The following is a 26,234-nucleotide window of genomic DNA, read 5'->3' as shown; positions in this document are numbered from 1 at the left end:
TACTACCTATTTATAAATCAATTTTAATAAAATATTCTGTTCATATTGATAGAAACTAAAACTATAGATTATCGTTAAGAAATCAAGGTAATTTAGGTACATTTTAGAATATTTCTCAACGTGCTTTGGTTTTCAAAAAGGTAATATCATAATATAGTTAAAGACTACGATATAATATATACAAAATACATAGATACATACAAAACTATATCATATGATGATAATTATAATTTTAATTGGTAGTTATTATACAATTAGTTAATTATAGTAGGCACATAAATAATAAAATGAACATCAAAAATTGAAAATCAAAAAAAAATTTAAAAAAACGAGCTTAACAGTTAAGTTTAAACGTTTACATTCATTAATATAAAAATAAGTATTTACTTATACTATTTTCGTTCGTAATATTAACGTGTATGCCACAATTATAAATTTATAACATTACACCGCAATACAGAAGTCACGATGATTCGAATCTCAAGGGGAATAGAAATAAATTCGTCTCGTGTATCATTCAAGTTATATTATAAAATATCTCATGCTCACGAATTAATAACACTTCAAGGGCCAAGAAAAATCTTTGTGTTATCTAGGTTTTCGAGTTATCGAGACTAGACTGTATCGTAGTTTTACACTACAGACACCCGTTGCCCCAGCACCCACACCATGGCACTTTTTCCGTATTTTCGCGACCCGTGATGCTCAGCTTTCGGCGGCAAATCGTGCTCGTGTCGCTGTCCGCGTCCTCGCCACCGTCCACCCTGGACACGGACCCGCCACGGTGCTTGATTATGGTTTCCCGTCGGAAACCCATCAGAGACGTCCTCCGCCGGCCCCTGAGCGGCGATTCGGAGGGGCCCGAAGCAGCCGTCGGTGGACCTGCACCCTCCCTATCATTTGCGGGCGCCGGTTTCGATCTCTTCGGCGACCCTGCCGACTTGGAGTTGGTCGTCCCGACCACCACCGCCGCCGCAGTCTTGGGTTCTGCTGCCACGGGTTGACCGGCAATGGCTACAGTTTTTGGATCCGAAGTCGGGAATCTATGAAAAAAATTATTAGTTAAAATATTATTTACACGTAGCGTACCAATGAAATGGTGAAACCACCAAACATGTTCACCCCCTTCAACAAGGAATTTATACAATTTCTGGTTTGAGGATCTTAAGTTTACTTTTGTATAATATTTTCATTTTCATTTTCATTTTCATTTTCATGAAAATTTTTCATCAATATTTTTATTTGGCCTTTTTTTATATCGTCCAATGAATGTTCAAACTTATTTTTTTTAAGTGAAAATCAAAGTCTTTTTTACTATAAATTACCTATATGAAGTCAAATACATGAAAAATTATATTGGTATATATGTATACTCGAAATATAATATATTATAACAGATTGCGTTATAGTAAGATCGTTATTTCGATCACATTTCAAATAATTAATTATACTGTTTGTAATTTAAACAACTTAAATTCTTCAATCTGGAGTTTAGGGTTTTTTTTAATATATGGTCACAAGCGAAAAAAATTTCTTAGTTACATTTTTTAGTATAAATTATTAAATAACAAAATAGGTATCTAACTAATAATACTAATATACAAAATAATGACTACTATTCTTAAGAAAATATTTAATAATTACTCCTTACTTTTTCCTGCAAACATACTTATACTTGTATGAATGTATGATATTATGTCTGTTTTTAATTCTACTTATTTGGATTTATTTTCTTGTAATATTAATGACTCTAAGTTTAATTGCAATGTATTATTTCCACAAATACTATTATTTAATATGCATATTATAAATATAGCTTAGTTTAATTGTGTATAATATTTTTGTGTTATGTACTTAATCAACCTGTGGGTCCAATTGTTAATATTATGTTATTAATAAAATTAATTTTTTATTACATAAAATAAATAAATAAATACTGTGGTGATAGGATGTGATGGAAAATTAAAAATATTATCAAAGTGGACGAAATTCGAGAACTTCATACATTATATATTGTGTATAATTATATACGAAATAAGGTTATTATTTCAAAGGTAAACACTATTTTTTTCAAAAAGTATTAAAGGTTTTGGGAACATTTTTATACAGTATTAGTACTTTTAATTGAGTGTACCAAAACAACATTTTTGAGCAGCTGAGTATATAAAAATTGAATTGCTGTTTAAACGGAACCTTAAGACAAATTGATGATACATGTGTACCTATCGCTCATTATAAAATTAAATATTTTTCTTCTACATTTTCAGCGAAACGACGTAAATGTCGAAATTTATCGTATCTTCTAGTAATTATATTATAAGTATAGATATACCAAAACAAACATATGTGGAAGCACTGACTCAAACATAATTGAGGCTTCTTAAGGTTAGAGTTACAGATAAATCGTATTTGGTATGTATGCAATAGTTTGGATGGTGTATAGAATTACCATCAGTATTTCAGTGCAGTAGTGTTTATTGAATTTCACAAGTGCGAGAGAAAACAGGAAGGCATCCGAATGGACTTATTGTCTGTAGATTTTAAATTTAATTAATAAGACCGAGTAGAAATTGTAATTTAATAACATTGTAGTTATCGTTTCTACGGCGTTAGATGTTGCAGTAATGATTAATATACTAATATATATATGAAATTTAATTAAACCTCAAATAATTATTATCGATTTATGAGAAGAAATAGTTTTTTGGTTAGACTTTCTAAAAATATAACTTCCATTGTATTATAGTATAATATTTATTTTTATAAAATATTACTTATTTAGTTATTGGTATAATAATATATTTAAAAAACCATTGTCGTACCTATAAAATTAATTTATTCTTCGATGATTCGAAGAGGAACAAGTTATCAAGAATAAATATTTAATAGGTATTTACATATAATATAATGTATATTGTACATGTATTCTATTAAATGAGTTATAATTTTTATTTATAGCTTCTTAAACTTTGCAAGTATAAATAAGAGATATTAAGTAGCAAGGGGTAGGTACCTCGTTAAAGATATGGTCCATTAATAATCTTAATTGGCTCTTATCTATCTATATGATTATACTTTAAAGGTCTTAAGAGAATAATTCATAATATATCTATTATGGCTTATTGGATATGTATACACGAATCAACATTTTTGAAAAATATTTTGTTACAGACTATGAATTTTAAAAATACAGGTTGCCATTTTAAACCAAAAATCTATAATGGTTCTACTTACAGACTGGGTGAAAACATAAAAGCGGGAGTGATACTGCACACTGTAAAATTGTAGACATCCAAACTCCTCATTTATAGTCATCCTTTATTAATCCTTCCCCACTCATTTCATAATATTATAATTAATTGTGTGCGAATGAAAACTGTTTTTTAATAGTTCAATAATAAAAAAGACTTGGGATTGGGTCTATTTAAAATGTTATAGTAGTATAATCTGTATACTATTATGTAACATTTTAAATTGTTCAATAAAAATAAATTATAGTTTTCAAAATAGTTACGTTAGCTGTTAAAAAATAATCACCATATTGAGGTGCACAATAATATATTTTAATATTATGATATTTTATGACGGATATAATAATATTATGCAAGTACTTGAATCCATTTTGAACGGATACCGCGGTCATCGCGGTTGCAGTGCAGGACCCGACGCCGCCGCCGCCGCCGCCGCCGCCACTTCCGCAGCAGGCCTCATCGCCACCGCCTCCACTGTCCGCTCTTCCACCGTTTTCGCCGTGGTCGCCGGACGACGTCGGTGCGTCGGCCATTTTCAAGTTCAACTTGATCTGAGATCTGAACGACTTTCGCCGGGCGATGCTGTTCATCGTGCCCGTCTCGTGCTCGGTCAGCTGCCTGACGATGACTTTGTCCGACCCGAACCACAGGTACCTGGGCGCACCGAGTGTCGGCCGGACGCGCACGTAACGCTCGCCGCCGGCCGTCCCACACCGGGCAGTCTTCCTCTCCACTCCGCCTGCAGTGTGAATAATACAATAATATAGGTACGTACCGCACTTAAGCCAAAGAGCTATTTATGTAACGCCGAAAAAAGCGTTACGATAATAATATTATTACATGTTTATACATGGGTGTACACTGTACAGTGGACTGCTTATATTTACAGGATGATTCACCGAACATCCGCTCCCCCGCCCACTTTTTCCTCTTTAATAATGCGATAAATTGAAATTCAGAATTTTCGGAATTTTCAAGTATACTTAAAGACCATGTTTTCGTATTTTCGAGATTTGTGTAGAAAAGTGGGTTTATTTAACATTAACAAATGTAGTTTGTTGAAACGGCTAAAGATTTTTCCCTGGTGTACTCTATAACGCTTAATATGAGTGTCCCGCGATGAGACAAATTTCTGTTTTTCAGACGAGAACCCCCCCGACCCTCTTTTTTTATTTTTTTGTAAACTGGATCATATTTTTTTAAATAATTTGTAGGGTTCCTATACCAATCTAATTAAAAATTCGAAAGAGTAGTTTTTCAGCTATTAAATTTTGGTACACTAAAAAGTATAAAAGTTGGTAAAAAAATAGTTTAAAAAAAAATATAAAGTAGATGTAATATACGATACTGGATCTAGTGTTTTTTTATACTTGCACAATTTTTACAAATTATAAATGTTGATAAATTAATATTAAATACTGACATTTAAAAATTACCATAGTATCCACCATATAATTAAGGGTCTGTTATAAATAACTGGAAAAATAATTTTGATTTTGATACGTCAATATTTCCAGAAAAATTATCTGATAAAGAATTTACAGTATATATAAGAGAGGTCGTAATTTGAAAAACAGAACTTTATAATTTGTAGATTTTGAATAACTGCATAATTGAAGAAAATAGAAAGGCTCACCTCCCTTTTTTTGGGTCACTTAAAAAATTTGATGGTCTACATACGGCTTTAAGACAGCCCACTTAGTTAAGGATGATTGGTCTTGACTGTCCGTCACTCACGTTATCCCTTCAAAACGGCTTTCAAATAATGAAGGAAACATAAAATTCATGATGGATATAATTTTTAGATATATTAGTATATTATTTTGTCGTAATATTGTAAGTTATAACACGAGAAAATAACAGTTTATATTTTGTAGATACACAGAACTTAGCTCAATGAGTTATTTCCACCTCCGTCCTCTATACTCGGCCGACTATATATATATATATATATATATATATACACACACATGTCCCTGTTATTTCAATCATCGATAACTTAAATAATAATGTATACGAAACGAAACTGTCGGATGATATTTGACACAAAATAGTTTTCGTGCGTTAACAAACTTATAAATAGACGTAGGTTTATCATAGATACGAATTATAACAGAATGCCGGAAAGGGATAGATGTAGGCTAAACGCACACATATATACAACGAAATGTCGAAATCAGACGAAGGAATTATAAATAATTGCGTTAAACATATACCATATTTAATTATGTTATGTCCATTTTATGCGGAAGTTCGTCGAAATAACTTTTTTATCTCCTACTTGTTTGTTATTGTAACACGTAAATAATAAAACACATTGTAAATCACACGAGTACTATATATAATCATTGTAAATCATACGAGTACTATATATAATACTGGTTAAAACTTATAAGCACAACTCGAAAAATCACTTGAATAATATAATTATTGTAGCTAAAATTCAGTCCAATTCCATGGTGTTGTTTTATTATATTTTCTAAATGACATTCATAAACAACGTAATTTTCGTTAAATGTACAATTAATATATGAAAATTGAAAATGTATTGGTCATATTATAGAGAGTATTGGGCGTCCTAACTTTTTATCTGTTGATGGGAGTTTAGCAATTGACATTTAAGAAATCAACTATATGCTGCTATAAGAAGCCACCTAACCCATGCATTGATTTGGGGTTGGTGGAGAAGTTAAAGTCTATAATATTGCGATATGTATATTATATCAATATTGTCATCCATACATTCGCAGAAACTTAACCTCTATAAATTGTATTAGTTGTTACTTATTACATATTGGCGAAATGAAATGAAATTTCAACAGATGCAACACTTTATTAGTCCAGTAATCATAAAAATCAATCAAATCATATGCCTCACGCGTCTTTTTATATTTAATTACATATTATACAAACATCAATATCTGTATAAAGTATGTTGTTTTATTACAATTTAGACTATTTTCTTTTCTCTATTATGATAATGACGTGGCTATAATATTTATAACTGTGGTAAACAAAATTATTAAATTAAGTTATATTTTATTATTCATACAGTTAAAAAACTGTACAAAACAATGAAATAGTATCATAATTAAATAAGATCAAAGTTGAGCTCCTGTAGGTCCCAAAGCACTACACCTGTTGCATACCACCAGGGGATTTGAAAAAGTGCACCCCTTGTAATTACTACACTGAACTGCTGAAGGTATACCGGCCGGCAAATATAATCCATATAGAGTATAGACAATACATATAGATATATGGCCTTTAATACTATATATATATGTATATCTTTTTTCGTCAATCGTACATCGCAGTTCTGCTTATCAAAATATATGTTATGGCTTTATTATTATTATTCTCTTATTCGCTCAATCACTCTTTACCGATGATCGTGCCGTATTTCTTGAGACATTTCAGTACGTCCTTGTCGGCCACGGTGTCCGGTACACCCGTCAGCGACAGGATTACGGCACCCGCACCCGTGTCCATCAACAGCACAGGCACGTCACGGATCCTGAAAGCCGAGTGCAGCGCCCGTTCTAAGCACTCGGCGTTGGCGAACGTCATGTAACATCTGTCGTCCGTCAAGCAAACCGTTCGCAACTTGTCCCTGAGCTCGGCGTCCTGTATGGCGTCGATCACTTCGTCCACCTGTGCATATTGTACCATACAATATTATATACATTATACATAAAATAAGATGATTTAATATATATCTGGAAAGAAGCAATTACCACCCCATCCCTCGTGCATAACATTATATCTATACATATTTGAAATTAACTTCAAATTTCGCTAACCCCGGGGAACACTTTTCTCTGGTCCACGAATAACTTATTTTTTTGTGTTGGTTCGTGCTATTTTATCTCTTAAGTTGGTAAGTAAGCAACAAATATGGTACGATAATAATCAGTAATGCACTATAAATGAGGGGTGTAAACTGGAAATCTAAAACGTACAATTGCCAAAATACTGAATTTTCAGAAGAAGCAATTTGTGTATATTAACACTGAGAATAGAAACAAACCATTTAAAAATATTCAAATCGTTTTGAAGAAAACGATTAATATGAGTTCAATGTTCTAGGATTATATTTTTAATTTAATTTAAAACATAATTAAAATTTCTAAAATTAAATTATAGTACGTTTTGGATTAACTATTTTACTTTGCTATACCTACAACACGGGTAAATGGGTAATAGTACGTATTAGCATAACATAAAAGAAATACGTTTTGAAATAATTTACTGAAATTTGTTTTAGTTAATGATTGATGCATATTCTTTTAGCATGGGTATTGGGTACGTTTTGGCTTAAAACTGGAAAAAGTACTTTTTTATTATCTAAATATCATTTTTATACATGGAAAAAGTTCGTTTGGATTAAACCGTCATTTTTAACAGTAGATTTGGATAGGAAATTGTGCGTTTTAATTATTCTGACGACGTCAATCGATTTATCGATGTTTCTTTCATGAGAATCGATGTACAACTCGATTTTGTCAATTTTCGCAATTGTACGTTTTGGATATCCACCCTTCAAATATAGTTTTCACTCTATACTATAATTAAAAGACTACTCAAAACAAAACAGAAGTTGTCATAACTACATAATATTATTTTTTATTCGTTGATAGTTTGGAGAGAGAGTTTAATTATATAAAAATAAAGTGCCTATTTTTTTTTTTTTTTTTTGGCCATCAGGTGATATACGCAAGACTTGATTTACGATAATCTACTGCAATATAGTGCATAGATATAAGTTATAACCAAGGTTCAGGTTGGTTATTAAGTCAACGATATCAGGTATTTTGATGTTTGGTCTAATGAGACTTGGTTTGAACCGACCTTAAAAGTTGCAGTATGAAAAATAGTGAAAAATATTCACATGGAAAAACAGCGTTTTCATCGCTCTGTAAATGGCGTAAAAATGTAAAACGCTTTTCCAAAACAGACATTGCTTAAAAAATTGTATTTAAGAACAGGAAAAAACCTACAATTTAATTAAATTTTTATTATACTATAATTATTAACAGCTGTATTGAAAGCTGCTAATATAAATTACCTAATTAAATATTTATAATAATTACAAAAAAATTAACAAATAGTTTCGGTCAGAAATTAAATTTCAAACACGAGTAAAACAGTTAAACTAATACTATTTTACCAAGGCATGTATGGAATGCAGTCGCGTGCAGTCTTCTTAAATTTATATAAGCATAGACGCGTGCAATTATCATTTATATGGACGGCGATCGGTGCAGGCATTTGTTTACATTTCCGCGTTTGCGTCTGTAGCTTCTATAAATATTGACTGTAAGTTTGATCGTGTGTTTGTTTTTATGTTTGTTTTAATATTTTATGTCGCACACTGCAGGTAAAACCGTGGAATAAAACGAGTGCTGTTTTAAATAAATATACAACTAATATAGGTACTACGTGGGCTGTAGAGGTCTATACATTATTATAATAATAATGTGTTCACAACACTCGAGAATCGACCTTAAACAATAATCGCCAACATTTTTTTATCGGGTTCGTTGGGGGTTTTTTTTTAGTTTTTAATTTCCCACTTTTAGTATTGTTAGAGCTGAATATGACTCCTTGGAGGGCCGTGTTCTGTTTGCGTGCAAGGGGTAGTTTTTTGATCTAAATAAACATACTTTAACCTCACCACCTTTGTCACACGTTAACATTTATGTATAAGTACACTATACATACAATACTAGCTGACCCAGACACCCAGTGCACCTCATTTCCAGTAAAAAATGCTAACTCTTACACTATTCAAACTTTATTCAATTTGTGATTTAATATTTGGTGTAATGATGTTTAAAAATAAAAAATAAAACAAAAGGAAAAAAATCAGCGAGTAGTAACTTATTTGCTTACGGGTAACTTATTATCAGCAGAAATAAACAAATATGTGGTTATAATTTTAATCCAAAAAAATATAGTGACTAAACATCAAATACAGGTTAACATTGTATCCAATCATAATATGTAAAAATTATATTTGATATAAGATATAACTAATGGCAACCATTTAAAAAAAAAAATACTAATTTTTAATAATTTCTATTATTACTATTATAATCTGTATCAAATGGCAACCATATATTAACAAGTTTAGGGTCAAGTTTTTTAGCTTATATGTTGATTAGTCTTCTAACGTGTCCTGATTGCCTGACTATCAGGACATGTTAGATTATAAATTATACATTTGTTCTGTTATTTATAAAAAAAATTTTTTATTTTTTTTACATTAATATTATACGCAACATTTGAGAGTTTTAAATATTTATTCTTCATAATAAGTCAAATAAGTAATATATTAGTATTTCCTACATATTATTATTATGTCTGTCAAAAAAAAAAATTGTTAAATTGTATTTTTAAGATTTTTAGTTTACTGTAAGAACTACTTTTGAAAAACCTTGAAATAAATTTCCAAGTCTTAGCTATAAATGAACAATAATTTAAACACCAGTAAATTGTATAAATATGATATGTAGGTATGCTTTTTGGATTTTATATAATATATATATATATACTTAATTATTATTAATCATTTCAATATGGCTACATTTATGTACATCTATATATTATATTATGTTTCATAACAGTTCCAATAGACGGCGTTATTAAAAAGTGTAATTATTGTTAAAAATCTTCTTTTTTTTTTGAGAATAATTGATATTAGACTACCTATATTTAATCAATCTACCCGACGCAGGTGTTTCAAATATTCAATTTTAATCGTTTGGTGTACAGTTATTTTCTTTTGTTATAAGCTATAACATTAACCGTGGTTTGGATTTTAATGTTAAATTGTAAGGTTGTTTACAAAAAGAAAAATCAATTTTGAATTAAAAAATTAATTTTATTAAATATAATATAATAAATATATATTATATTATATTTACGTAATACGAAGAACGTGGATAAAAACTATGAAGTATAAAATCAACGTGCAAATTGAGGATTCATGATATAACTTAGTATCATTAACCTGTAAATTATTTTTATTTAAAATTGATATAGATAAAATACATAATAAGTAATGAGTAATAACTCGTATCTTGTAGATGATATTTTTAGATATTATAGATATTTATGTATGCATGGTAGTAATTAATAATTTGTTTTTTCAACAATAACACTATGTAAGTATGTGAGACAATAATAGGTTCATACAAATATACAATATACATTATTTTTCTAAGTATAAAATATAAATGTATTATAGTCATACCTATAAAAAGGTATGTTATGGTGTGTTTTTTGTATAGATTCTTCTGACACAGGAGAAAAACAATTAATATCAATCATAATATTTAAATAAAATAACATATTTTTATTGTTTTTGTACGTATTGTTTGGACAATATTTATGATTTGATTTGAATTAGGTATTATATTTTCATATAGATACCTACCGATATTGATTTTAATATTATGTCGACTTGTAAACTTATTGGTAAAACCAAACGTTATTTTCGCCGCATTTGGTTTGGCAATGAATATAAACATTTAAAGTACCTAATAATTATAAGCTTGGTAAGATTGCTGTAGATAAGAATATAATATTTATGGAAACACTAAATAGTTAATTATAATCTGTTAATTAACTATGCTTATAACGAAATACGAGTTATCCACAGCTAAATTTTTAATTGACATAAAACAAATATTTTTACAAACTACAGTTGTTAACGAAGTTATTTATTATTAAATAAAAATAAATAATTTTTTTAAGGTATAATGTTTACTTTTCTGTGTTAACTACAACAGATATTTAATACAATTATTACTTTTATAGTTTTACTCGTATCATGACTGTATTAAGTATTTATTAATTTATTTTAATTGTAATAATAATTATGATTTATGAATTATATAAAATATTGTTATAATTGGTAGGTATTATGAAATTAATAATCCTTCAAATGTATAAGCTTATAATACAATTTTATCAACAATAAATGCCTGATAATATTATTTCAATTATTTTGTCATAACTTACATTATAATAAAATTTAAAAAAACTTAAGTTATCATTTTTAAACCCAACTCTCATAATATAGTATTTCTTTAACTTTAACTTTTAGCTTTTGAGCAAGTGAGGACAGCCGATGATAAGTTTTAGTGTTTTAAAATGATACTGTGTTTTTTTCTTTCAGTAAACACTTTTCTAGAAAGAATCAAAACTTTGAAAAGTTTCTTGCAACACCATTACAGATTGAGAATTGAACCCAGATTGTGCTTCATACAATATGTGCTATTATATGATGGTAACTTTTCAAATTTGTTCTTGAGAAAATCGATGCTGACATGATGAAAGGAAGAAACCGTGTCTAAAAAAATATTGACCATAATATTTATCCAGTAAATCGAGATTTGGTTGCAGAGTTCGTTTTTTTGCTTGGAAGTACCTCATGAATTATCAACGTTTTCAAATTTAAAAACAATCGTATATAGGTACTCGAGATGAGTTATATATAAATTATAGTGGTGGAAAAACCTCATACTCTCATAATATTATCTTACCTTTTTTTTAGGTTAGACACCAGATTGTCAAAAGTGCAGTAGTTTTAGTATCTAAAATGAAACTGAAATTATTGATTTCTTGAAGAACATAATAAAATATTAGGAAAATAGAATAAAATATAATATATTCACTGATGTGGCTTAAGGAATTTCGTTTATATCAAATAAAGTAAAGGCAAACGTCTAAAAATGATTCTGGACGAGTGTCACATAACATGGTATTGTTTACACTTGACGGCTTACATTTTCTCGAAATTGTTCCGTAGTAAAATATATATGAAATAAAAAATAAAACGGTTTATATCAAATTGCCGTTTTTAAGTAAATAAATAATTATTTAAATTACCTAGCGTATTGATTTTATAAGTTCGTCATAAAAGTGAATTAAATCGTTATTCCACTTTTTTATATTTTCATTGGAAAAATGCCATAAGACTAGAGAAGCACAACAGTAGGTATGCCGTAATTTTCTTTCAATTTGAAATTAAGAAAATATGTTCATAGTAACATAAATTACTTTGTATAGAATTCATAGACGTTTATCTGTAGTGATTAAATTCGCTTCAGTTTTATAACTGCACGATTATTATGTAATATATTATTATAAATCTATTTCTACTATATGTTCGACAATGTTGATTTATTTAATACGGAAATGAATATTTCATAACGTTTTTATACACTTTTATACATTTTTTAAAATGTTTGCAAATTATAGGTGAATATTACGTCATTTATACGATTAATATTATGATTTATAGTGTAAAGCAGGTATAATGTATACTGCATATGCTACAAAGTCATAAGCATACCTCATATAAACGATAATAATATACAATGTATATTTTATTATATTATCACTTTTCTGATTTTTTTGCTTTGTATATATATATAAATATAAGACTATTAGAGTCTATACAAAACTAAACAATTTATATTGATCAAATGTTTGATGCATTGATTAATAATTAATATTAATTTTTAATGGTGTCGATAAACCTGATAGCTGGTACCACATAAATACATAATTTAACCTAATATTTTAATGTTAATTTGTGTCCTATTATAACTAACTATTATAATATGTATTAGTGCATTATAATTTACAACTACTATAATAAATTACAAATTATGAAAATGTGCATATATTTCAAAACATATAGTGATAGAATTGATATAAAAATATAGTACTTAATAAGTTGGTTATTTCATTATTTGTTACCACTAGACGAACATCATTCTCGAACATTTTTTTTCCATCATAATAACAATTTCAAGTATAAGTAATAAAAATAACATACTGTTTATAATTAATTGTAGCACATTTGATAACTATTATTTCATAATTAAACTTGAGCAAACACAAACATATGTTAGAGATATGTTTATGATCCTTGAATCGTAATTTCTTTAAAATAATCACTCTCTCACACTTTTAATTTGTTTTAACAATAGGTTTTTGTTGTACAATTTGAATTCCATTTACTATTGAGTAGGTAGGTATTGCGATGAATAACTCAACATAACTCATTTTTATCGATATTTTAAAATTTGTAAGGTTGCAAGAATGCTGGTGTTTGATGTAATTTGTTTTAAGTAAGTAGTATTTGTCCTTTTACTCTAAATATTTCAAGCGTTGGACTTGATTAAAAATCGGACATCGAGATAAAAAGAAATTTTGATAGTCAATTTTGAAACTTTAGATTAAAGATCTCCGGTGGATTTTCTATTGATTTTTTTAAATTTTATACGAAGCGGTGGCATGGCGGGATGATGGCAAACAACATTACCTACCCTGTAACGATGGTCGACGATCTAAATATTCTAAATGTTACGAAAAATACGAAAATATAAACCGTTCAGGTTAAAATCTACATAAATATATGGTAATGTATGTACAAGTTGATTTCATATTTAAATTAGTATTATAATAATATAACAATATGTTTCAGAGAAACAAGAACTGCATATATATGCAGAAGTATCATATTATGTTCTATGGTTTTGTTTTATTTCGTTGTCTCTTTCTAATCGTGGTTACAACTTATAACATAAATATTATATAGCTCTACAATGTACCTAATTTTACGTAATTTTCAGATAACAGTTATTTTAGTCGTCGTGTATTAGACACTTGTAATATAATAAGTTATTGTCCGCGGGTCAACTCGCGATATTTTATACGAATCACATCACAATCGTGATAAAAATGTGAGGGACCGGTGAACCGATAAACTGTCGTCGCTTGCATTTTTTTATATTTCATTTATTTAACCCTAGTGTAAAATTATTGAATACACAGTATATTTTATTCAGAGTGGACTATGGCGAGATTTCCTCCTTTAAGTGTATACGAAGGGGCATCTGAAGAAAATCTACAATGTATCTGAACTTTCCTCCCCACCTGGACCCACCTGAATGGGTTGATTCACTCTAATTTTTAAATTAACGAAGCTAAACGTTAATTACAGATCGTAAACTTGCTATCTTATTCAATTGTAAGACGGAGACGACAAAATGCTAGTGTATAAGGTACTCTTAACCAATTAATTCTCGACAGTCAGTACGCGGAGATAATTGCTTTAGGACAATGACTTCTAAAGTTACCATTGACTCGTGATAAAAGTGTGATGCATGTGCTGAAAACCAGCATAAATTACAGTCAAAAATATACCTTGGAAAAACGCCATCGATGTCATATAATTTTTTTCGATTACACCATGCATCGTTGTGGTAACTCAATATATATATCTTATTTATACATCGGTCTGCACACATACATATATATAATAATAATATACTATAAGAGTGTTTTTTTTAATGCAACGGCGTAAGTGTATAGCCATAAAATCGTTTTTGTTTTTAGTTTTCCCCAGACGGTTTTTACAGGGCTGTACAGCGTATTTTGTACGAAAAGCGCGTCGAGGTCTACAAAACGAACTGTAATGCGTAGATTGAGTCGTAAACGCTCGCGGCCGGAAACACGAGCCTCTGTAACAAGTTTTTAGACTGCCATCGATAAACCACCGTAAGTTGAATGAAAACACACAGACCGATACAAAGAAAAAAACCGAATGAATTTGGACCGCAAAGCCTAAACACGTATACAATAAACTGTATGTAATATAGTTAATAATTATATTGTATAAACTCAATTATAAATATTTATATATACATGCGCGCGGGTGGCGATGAACTTCCGCGTGTTTATGGTGTGGCACGTGGACTGGAGAGTGACGAGGGATATGATCTCTGCAAAGACATGATATTTTTGTTTGATAACTGCTATTACTATTGAATATAAATAGTATTTATTTCAATAATAATCAACGATTATCTTACAGTGATGAAGTCTCCATATAACTTGTTACGGTTTCACCTTAGAGTAATATATTACTATATTCTTATAGTTATACTAATACACTGTCTAATCTGATTATGTATAATGATTGACGCGTGTTCTTTTTTATTTCGTCAGACGGAAGCACGCTACTCGTTTCATGTATTTGTTGCTTAAAAATCACATTTATTTTAACAAAATCATATTAATAGATATTACTAAAATGTACATCGTGTTGATGATATATTATCCATGCTTATAGCGTTGGATATTTCGACATTAAGAATCGTGTTGCAATTTATATATTATTTTTTTTCTTACATTCAAAATACGTTTTATTTTATACGTGTTATATTTTGTGCATTCGTCAGACCCATATTGGAATTATGGCTCTGTCCTTTGGGACCGTGTAGCACAGCTACGATTTTTTTCGACTTGAAAGTTTCATATAATATTTTGTGGTTCGCCAGTCTATGGCGTTAAGGGGGCCATATATATATATATATATATATATAGTATATATATATTAAAACGGTACAAATAAATTTGGTTTAAGTCTATGTACAGAAAAAAATACCCCCATAAATTGCTTAATTATTTTTATATTTTTGAGTAGGTAAGGTTTGCATAATATATGAGATGAGTTTTTGGAAAGGGTGACTGCAGTTAACAAATATCACACTGCGCAATAAATCAATTCAGCAGTATTCCCGTGGACTGTTAATTGTTTGTTGGCACTCAATGATCGTTAACCAAAAACTTAAGCTAGTTTAGTGTATAAATTTCAAATAAGGTTCAAATAATTCAATATAGAACTGAACAAATTAAGAAGGTACGATTTTCTGAAAACGGAACGAAAGTGTCCCGTTTGATGTTTGTCGGGACAAGGGGCATTATGATCAAAAACAGAAAGTATCACGTATGGTCCTCCTAACCTATGTAAGTAGGTACATAAAATTGATAGCCTCCCCCCTTCATCATGATTATTATATTTTCCTGCAGTATTGGCGCATGTACGCTTAGTTTCTTTATAGCTGATAATTTATAGGCATGAAACTTATATAACTTTTATTAAAAATATATCATGTACTGAATGGCAAAATCGATTATCCTAATTCTTATAGGTTATCATCTCAAATTAATTTTAAGGCATCTTCTTGCATCACGTCGTCCATTCCACATGGAAATGTTTGATTTCTATATTATAATGAAAAAACTCAACCACTCCGGAGTTGCATATATTACATGCTAATTTTAATCCATCCTTTTATTTTTCTTAAAATATTAAACTGTTTTCGATATAATTAACACAGTAAAACCTCGAAACTCCGTATGCTGAAGTTCCTATACATCGATTTTTTTTTAGTTCCTATCATTCACATATTTTTAATTACATCGGTAACTCGTAGTTTCGATACGTCAAATTTTTTTGTTTGATCCCTGGGACTTCAAGATACCGAGGTTCAACAGAAATAAATATATCAAAATACTATTTAATTTAAATTAAAATGTATTTCTATTGTTGTTATAAGTTTATCAAAGCTGTAGTGGATTTTTTTTTTCAAATAAATAAATAAATACAATTGCAAAAATAAAGGCACGAAGTTCAGCCGAGACTGCGTAAGCACCATCCCCAAAGAGTATCCCTTCCCCTGTCGATCCAATTACTCCATTGCTTCGTTGATGCCAAGTGAACCATTTAACCTAAGCCATTTATTATTACAAAAACTGTTACTATTACATGAATATCTAGTTTTGGACTAGAAGTTTTTGACTTTATGATGTATACCTATTACTTAGCTAAATATTCAAAGTTTGGATTATCGGAGTGGAATGGTATATACAAGGGTACACGGCTAAATGTTGGTCCACTACTGCAGTTTATGACTAAAAAACTACTTGCCCGAAATTTAATTTTTATTTTTTACACCTTAAAATATTCCAAATAATATTCTGCTTCGGTTAATTAAATCAAAAATATATGCTGTCATTGAAAAGAGAAATAACTTTAAAAAATGATAACCATAAAATAGTATAAAAAATATAATTATTTTCAAACAAATCGTTTTGTAACAACTTTAATGCGGTAAAAAGAATATTTTCAAAAGCTCTAGTGTTTTCTCTTTAAATAATGAGTATTTTACGTTCAATGGATCACCCTATGTACATATAGGTACTTACCGTCAGATCGTGCAGTTGGCGGTTACTTCCGGTGTCAAAACACGCGGTATGCGGTTGCAGCACCGCCGCGTCCAGTTGCGACGAGGGTTGTTCTCCGCGCTGTATGGCCGGGTCCTCCTGCTGTAGCTGCGGTTGTCGGGTGCGATCACTGTCGTCGTGGCGGTTGGGGTCGTCGCTGTCGCACCCGACCCCGCCACCGGTCACAGGTGAGTCGGCCGTCACTGCAACGTCGCGTCCCTTCGGGCCGTCCGCGGTCGCCGATGTCGTGCAGGCGGTGTTGGTGGCGGCGTCCCGTTCCAGGTCAGCCGCCGCCTCACCGCTGACGGTGACATGACGGCGATCGTTGTTGATAGTATTAATCTCGTGCAGGTTGTCGACACCCTGAAGCATGCAATCAACGAACGCATTTATTATTATTTCTATCGTGGTCTGTACGGCGGCTCTATTATACACGAGTGCAGAGAGTGTAAATGGCACTCAAGGATTTTCTGAGGGGAGGATACCGAAATAATATTTAAATCATAACAGAGTGCTTTTAATTAAACGGGGTGATTCGCCAAGCACTCTCATTCCTATTTCCTTCGATAATGCAGTTATTCAAAATCTGGTTTTAACTTTCAAGTATACTTAAAGTACCTATACCATATTTTCAAATTCTTGATAATAATTGCAAACACACCGATGTGACTGTGTATAGTATCAATTTGAAATTTTTTGTTTGGTTTTTTTTTAATTAAACATGTATGGTTTTTATTTAAAGAATCGAAAGATTCGAATGAGTGGGTTTTTAGTTTTAATCTTTTTAGCGGTGATAGTCAAACCTCTGGTATAGTGTGGTTGGAAAAACAAAATGTAATCGCATTTGTATTTTGGATTTGAATTAATTTACTTATACCTATATAAGTGCAAGGGAAATACATTACATAATATAAAGTATCTTTTCAGGACACCAAGTTATAACCCGTAGAGAGCGTCGAAACGTAATTTTCACGGCTCCGGACTATATGCAACATGTCACGCATGGTTATATGTTCGGCAGTATCATCGAAAAGCGTACAGAAGAAATTATTACTAAGCTAATATCATTATAATTTATTATTATTTCTGTATTATTTAGTTCATCACACGTTACCTTTAGTCAAATGTAATTAATATAATATAGTGTCGCACCAATGGTTGTGTAACAAAAACAGCAATACAATACTATTACAGTGGAATAAAAAAAGGTTTTATAGAGTAACTTTACTATAATACTCACTTTTTACTCATTTTACAGGTGTAATTGTATCATACTCGAAAAGCATTGAAATAAAACTAAACAAAGATTGAACTATATGCATACATATACGATTGGAGAGTTTAGAGTCAAAAACATATATTTTTGAATAATTTGGACGAGCGATACACAGAACTGATTAATTCACTGTTAATATTATTATGTACCACTCGTCGGATGTCGATTGCATAAAAAACAAAACTGTGTTTATGAGAATACAATATTTTACATTTTACAAACTATTCTAACTACTGGCATAGGTAACTATAGGTAAATACCACTTGTCCGTTGCTATTCTACAGACTTTTTTGATGTACTCTAAAATGATTTGAATTATTATTCATGATGTAGTGATGACATTTGAATTCACAAATAAAATAACGTACCTATAATTTATACGTCGTACTTATATATTGTACGTATTTACATACACAGAATCAGATTCCATCAACAATCGGGTGTAGGTAGGTAGGTACAACATTCAAGTACTTCACTGACGGCTTCAAGTGAATGACTTTGGAGATTTTCGAAAACACTTGTACTTCGGAAAAAAAACGCACCGTTTATGTACGCGCACTGTGACATAATATAAATAATAATTTGTTTTCGTACGACACAATGTGGCTTCACGAAAATTCAATCATTCCGACCAGAATCTTTATTTGTTTAGTTCGTTCTTCATATTTGTTTTTGTGTGTATATACATAAGGGTAAAGGTAAGTGCGTATAGTTAATTTTACGAAACTTTAGTAAGCACTGTAATAGCTGTGTGCACTATCGACTTTATAATAGAACTTTAAAGTCCGCGAAGAAAGGAAATATATTGGTCTTTTGTTTGTTCGGAAAACGCGTTTCGGGTAAAAAAAGTTAAGCAAAACTACACTGTACACCTTTGTATACAATTTCTAAGCACGTATAACATATTATTGTTAACCGAACACTGCCGCAAAAAAACAAAAATCTTAAAAAATGAAAATTCCTAAAATATGTTTTTTTTTAACAAAGTGATGACGACTTTTTAAACCTAATTTATGAGCTTAGGAATCGTTTTTAAATGCAATGGATTGTTCTAAATTTAAAATTTAAAAATATCGCGTGCGCATACATTATACAGTTAGCACAGCCTATTTAGGTCTCCTGTATGCAGTAAATAATAATTAAATCATTATTCTAGATTCACAAAATAAATACGTATACGATCCGTTTTGGATTGATGAATATCCCCTGTACAAATGTTTAAACCCTCATCTACGGAAAACTTATTCATAAACAATAGAAACCCTTACAACTCTGTACAACTGTATAATCTTTAAAAGGTCCCCCCGACCACGCTGCACTACTCAAAGGTACCTGAAAATATTTCATACAGGAACTAACCAAATTTTTTATTTAGCGACTGTATCTATATGAATATATGATATTATCGTGTTAAATGTTATTCTTTCGAAAGCCGTCTTTTATATTAATATTATATCTATGTACTTATTTGTAAAATTATAAAATCAAAAATGTTCTTAAATACGCTGCAGTACCTACTTTAATTAGGAAAACAGCAGATAAACAAAATTGAAAACAAATTCACAGATCTGTTGTAACTTATAAACGGCTTTCCATTAATGCAGCCTATATGTTTATTGGCTTGTAATATTTTCATATTTTACTGGCCTCTTAATAAGGTACCTACCATCGGTTTTTTTGTGTGAACATAATATTATATTATTGAAATAACTATTATTGTTGTTTTTACTATTATTATTATACTTATTATTATTCTTTACTCACTGTTCTATTCACGAATCTAGAAGTTATATTAAAATAAATCTTTAATAGAATCTGCAAATGACTCTGTTCCTTCAATCATTCGGGGAGCCTGCAGTGATACCAACAGAAGCAGCTGACATTCGGCAGGAAGTCCAGTTCACAAACTTGATATTTTTGGTCGGAATCTATGTAAGGTCGGTCGTATACACTGGACTTCACTCATTAATTTACAAGTCAACGGATTGTGTCACTGGTTTTAACCACAATCTCAACGCCGATCCCAACTATTTGCAGTCCACCGAGTGGTTGGGAGATTGGACTTCGGTTTGCAGCTCAGTGTCGAATATCTCTGTTGCAGACGATGAGTTGACTTATGTTCTGTAGAGGTGCCAAGCTGCAAACCGAAGTCGAATCGTTTAATTGCTGTATCGAATTTGTTTTATTTGATATTAATTTGATATAATGTATCAAAATACATTGGTTTGTAAAAAAAAATGTCGATACCGAGCTATTTTTATCTGAAAAGTGTGTTCGTTGATTATTTAGATTTTTGATGTACCGACATTTTTGATTGGCTGTTAACAGCTGCATACGGAATTTATGAGTATTTAAGCGTCTAATCGTTGCAGATGGCAAGAAATCCATTAAACTGTCATTTCCAGGAAAAACGAAACAATAAATATTTTATGTTGTCACACTGTTCGTGTTTTCGTTCAGACGTAAATTATAATTTATTGTGAATCGTAAGGAGCTTGCAATACTAGTTCGTTTTGTACCAGGAATTTTCATGTAATTCTCGAAATAACTATAAAATTGTTTCTTGTTGATTTCGATACACTCCAAAAACGCTCGAAAATATTTTTAAGTTAACAATTATATTATAATATAGCTATTTTAGTAGTACCTATCCGTGTTATTAACCCGGAGATGTGTAACTCATAGATATATATTTATTATTTATGTATGTGTGGTAACAATCATTTAAATAATTAAAGAATATTACGTATTATGTTGTGTAATGTAATTTTATGTAGTGTGTGATCATTTAAAGCTATACTCTCTTTATTTCAAAAAATATGAATTTCTTTTAAATAATTTCAAATCGTTAGTTATCAACATTTTTAGATAAAAAATATGTTTCTTACTATTTTTATTCGTTTTATTTTTAAAGTTTTTACTCTCTTGAATGACAACATACATTTCTAATTTCACATTCCTAAGCAGAATATTATTCGGAGTATTTTGAGTACCCCTGTTATGCCACTCCACTCCGATCTTCATTACTTTAATAGTTTAATTTTGTTTCTATAACTTATAAACCAACATTTGATTTTTATATACTGAAATAGGCACTCCAAAAAATATTTTGCTTTGGAATAAGGAACAAAAATACAAGTTATCATCAGAAAAGATAATTTTTAAAAATGCTAAAAAATATATTTTTTTTAGAAAAATGTTTTTGAATGACTCAAAATTATGTATAAAAAAATACTTTCAAGGGCCATAGTAATATTTGGAATAGTTAGTTTTATTTTTGTTATGTTATGTTAAATGGGTGATCATTATCGGTATACGTATCCTAAACTAATGTAGAGGGTCTATTATGAATTATTTATACAAATATCTGACATGTTCAAGTTAAAATATTTTAATTATTCCATGTAAAAAGGGTAAACAAAGCGATAAAATGTAATAACAGTGTATAGTCAAATATTGTAATATTGATCAAGTGAATTTGCAACTGGCCGATGGTTGTAACTGTTAGTGTATTATATTGTTTCTGCTATATATATAGGAAAGATGTTGCAAATATCCATCAACGATCAACATAATATCAAGACACAGATATATTTATATTATTATGAAATCAGAAATGTACATACGTTAATATAGAGTGACAACATGAATGAAAAGTTAAAATGAGTTTACTTCCGTATTTTCGTAACAATTGTAAAGATTATAGTTCCCCACATCCACACATCAGAACCGACATAATATGTCATATGTAATAATATTATATTATTATTATTATATGGGTATTATTGGTATTTTTTAATACTAAAAAACAGCGGTTCTCATACTTTTTTGTTCGTGGGGCCTTATGTTCCTAAAAAAAATGACAGAGCCCCAAAATTCAGAAATGTCTATTTGAGACAACAATAATTCGTAAAAAAATGATGTTAATTATAAAAAATATGTAGATTTAAAAATAGTTTACAGTGTTAAACGTTTAAAATAATACATATTGGTACGGTCCAAATAATATTGAATACAAGTATAAAAATGAAAATGTAAGTAAGAAATATAATAATAATTTAATAATTTGAATTTAATTAATACAGATAATATATGCTCAGGGAGCCATGGAGCCCCTAGACTACTCTCGCGGATCCACAGAACTCCGCGGAGCACAGTTTGAGAACAGCTGCTGTAAAACCAACGACAGAATGTGTGAATAATCGTGAATACTCGTGAACTCCATAACACAATATAGCTGCCTATATAAGTTAAGAAATGGAAAAAACTATAAATGTTTGTCTAGCAGTCTAGCTAGTGACTGAGTCNTGATTCAGATTTCCACAAAACTTGTGTTATATAAATAAATGTTGTCATGTATGGTTCTATTCCATATTTTAGAAATAGTATGAATATGAATACAGTAAGATAGTGTGTAACCCCCCCCCCCATATGTTATACTTAAATATCAAATTAAAAAGCCCCCTGAATAAAATTATCCTGGCTACTCACTTGGCAACTGCACCTGAATATTTATGCATGCGTAATTATATATATTTACAAGAGTTGTAGCCCGTGGAAACAACCCTGTTATCATAACAATATCATGTAATATTATCGTCGAAGCGAAAATATAATAATATGTCATTTCAATACGATGCTAGTAACACGGAATATTTTCCGTCTCATTCGACACGCAAAGTTGTAGGATAAACTTCTCGTACTGTATTGTGTTTTATATCATAACATAATTAAGATAAACGTAGAAGGTTTCAAACAAATGTACCTACCTATATCCTATTTATACAAACATGACTGAACACCATTCTGTATTACTTTAAGTGCAGCGCATTATTGCAGGTGATCGCTACTATTTAAATCATATTTTGCTAGTAAAATTCGTGCGCGTAGTCATATTATAATGCATATATATAAGTACAATGCAGGTATATAATATTATGTAGGTATATGATGTGAAATAAATGGTAGTGGCGTTTAATAAACCGTTTGTGGGTACGAATGTACACGATAAATCTTGATTTTTAATTAAACTGCTCGTCTCGCTAATCAAATATGTACTGCAGAAGACGTAAACGATATATTATATTATATTCACAATATAAAGAATGATTAATCTGTGTTATTCCGTATTCGCGGCTAGACAACACGACACGACGACGGTCTTAAATTAAACTTTGCGAGCCGCTGCGAATTCCCCGCGATCAATCTAAACGGCACCGCGCGAGTACCTTGTGAAGGAGAAAAACCTCATTTTTTCCACAGATACCAATAATTATTGTCGTCCACTGCGTGACCGAGATTCACAAACCCCGTAATTTTGATCGTGACTTTTCCCAAATGGTGAACCTTCATATTATATACATATACGTTTACGGGTTACGCCGGCCATGTAGGTATATATATAACGATCGGTTGGAAAAGAAAAAAAGACTCGTAAGTCATATAACCGATTGTAGCATTTACAGTAGGTCATTACTCATTGATTAGAGATCGGAGACGAGGGGGGGGGGGACCGGCTGATTCTCTGACAATATCCTAAGCACACAATAAGTAATAAACGATTTGAACGAAAAGCCTTAATGATGGTGTATGTTACTAATGATTATGGGTGTATATACCTCTGCGTATATGGTAGGTAATATGATGTATAGCTACGCAATCAGAGTTTATGTAAATATCGAAAATATAGACGGAACCTAATAATTAATTTATGAATCTACCCGGGAAGCAACTTGTGTGATCATTTTTGGGTATTGGGTGGCAACTCTTTTATAATTATGAACTCCCTGATTACCGAAGGTAACTATATAGTATAGCTATTTGAACCTTTTTATTTAATACCAGGATGGATGGCATTCTTTTACATTTTGGGGGAAGCAACAACCTGTACGCATTGGAAAACATATAGGTTGTACTAATTTGGTAATATAGGAATTAATATCATATCATAAATGTCAATATAGTTACAATTTTATTATACCTACAGTCCTACAAGCTGATTCTTTTAAAGGTTCTACTTTTGGCAGTTTTGAACATGATTATTTGCATGATATAAATTCGTTACAAAACAATATTTGTTGGGTCTTTTCTCTTTGAAATAATTAATTGAGTAAAAATTTGACGAAATTTGGTAATTGTATAATAAGGAACTAATGCTTTATTGCAGATAACTATAGTTTGAAGTTTTGAATAAAATATAAATGTAGACCAAAACTTGCACTAACAGCGTCGATTTAAGTATATTATTTAATATCCTTTGATAAGAAACATACATTTATTTATACTTAATGTGCTTTTTGGGGGAATAAAAAAACAAAAAAACAATTATTGACAATATATACTTGTGTTTTGTTTTAACTCTTAATAAATACATGAAATATATTTAACTTTCATTTTTACTGTAACATAAATTATCATTATACAATAATTTATTTTAAATAGGGTTTAGTTCAACTTCCTGAGTCCCGTCAATGGATAGTTATTTACTTATTTATCCACTCATCACATCACACATAAATACATGTATATAAATTACATACATCTGCACATTTTATATTAATTATTGTACATTATATGTTTGGACTATATTGTATATAATTTATGTTTCTGAATAAAAATATTTAAGTATTGGGTAAAGGTTTAAGCGATCCGTAAATAACCTAAAGACTGTATGTCGAAAACAATCATAATATATTTTAAATCCTGTTATAACTTTTAAAGGAGCATTTCCGTTTGTAGAACAAACGACGAGCAGGGACAAAATGTTCAAAGTCCAGGGAAATTAACACTTTTGATAATGATTTTTGATGACTACTAAACTATACTAAACTATTAAAATATAATATATGTATATTGTTTAATATTGTAATTTGTATCAAATGGCCAAATTGTAAAAACTTCTCTTACAAGAGCCTATACATAATATTACTTGTAATGACTTTCTTACATTTTGACATAAGATATAGTTGATAAATATTAAAAAATAAAAGGATTCAGATTCAAATCTCGTCAGTGGTCGGTATATTCTACATTATAATATCAATAAAATTCAAGATTCAAATATATTTATCGATTTGGGAATAAAAATGTCGCGTGTTCTGACATAAATATAAAACGATGGACTCGCTTGTTTGTTCTGCGCTTTGGCACGATTTCCGAAGAAGGGGAAAAAATATTATACATGATTCAGTATAATAAAGCAGCTGCTAGTCGTTCCCAATGTCTCTCCGTGTGCATTCATTACGGAGGTCTTGTGTAGAGCGACTCGGGATTTTCAATAGGGCACCTGATTGGTTGGACGAATACGTAGCGAAAAATATTATATCGGTCGAAATGTCACATAAATAATACAACATGCACATACGAAAACATAAATAATAATATTATCCGTCATAACCATAATAATAGTATGATACAAGATTATATGCAGAGTCAGTCGCAACTCGCAGAGAAAGGGTTATATGTAAAGCGTTCGTCTTGTATGTTGACGTATTGTACGTATCTATGGATATTCGGTAAATTTGCTCTGCAAAACGTATTATAATCATATTGTATAACTAGAACTTTGAGAAACACATAATATTGGGAACAGTAGTTTTACGAAATGTATTTATAGA

General features: G+C 30.2%; 1 protein-coding gene and 1 long non-coding RNA gene across 2 annotated transcripts in view; one reads left to right on the top strand and one right to left on the bottom strand.

Annotated features, from left to right (window-relative positions):
• Positions 1-237: 237 nt before the first annotated feature.
• LOC111031969 overlaps positions 238-26,234 on the bottom strand; it is a 62,783-nt gene continuing 36,786 nt past the window's right edge. The window contains exons 5-8 of the mRNA XM_022312121.1: positions 17,325-17,705; positions 6,638-6,905; positions 3,612-3,990; positions 238-1,043 (exon numbers count right to left, since the gene is read on the bottom strand). Of these exons, the coding sequence (XP_022167813.1) occupies positions 638-1,043; positions 3,612-3,990; positions 6,638-6,905; positions 17,325-17,705 (1,434 nt within the window). The 3' untranslated portion in view covers positions 238-637. The remainder of the gene's footprint in view (positions 1,044-3,611; positions 3,991-6,637; positions 6,906-17,324; positions 17,706-26,234) is intronic.
• On the top strand, positions 3,939-18,564 carry LOC111031970. The gene is made up of 2 exons (XR_002604267.1): positions 3,939-4,018; positions 18,270-18,564. It is a non-coding gene; the product is annotated as an uncharacterized LOC111031970 (long non-coding RNA).

The sequence above is a fragment of the Myzus persicae genome, unplaced genomic scaffold, assembly GCF_001856785.1.
Source record: "Myzus persicae strain clone G006 unplaced genomic scaffold, MPER_G0061.0, whole genome shotgun sequence".
Classification (NCBI taxonomy): domain Eukaryota; kingdom Metazoa; phylum Arthropoda; class Insecta; order Hemiptera; family Aphididae; genus Myzus; species Myzus persicae.
This window is presented reverse-complemented; position numbering and strand designations above follow the sequence as displayed.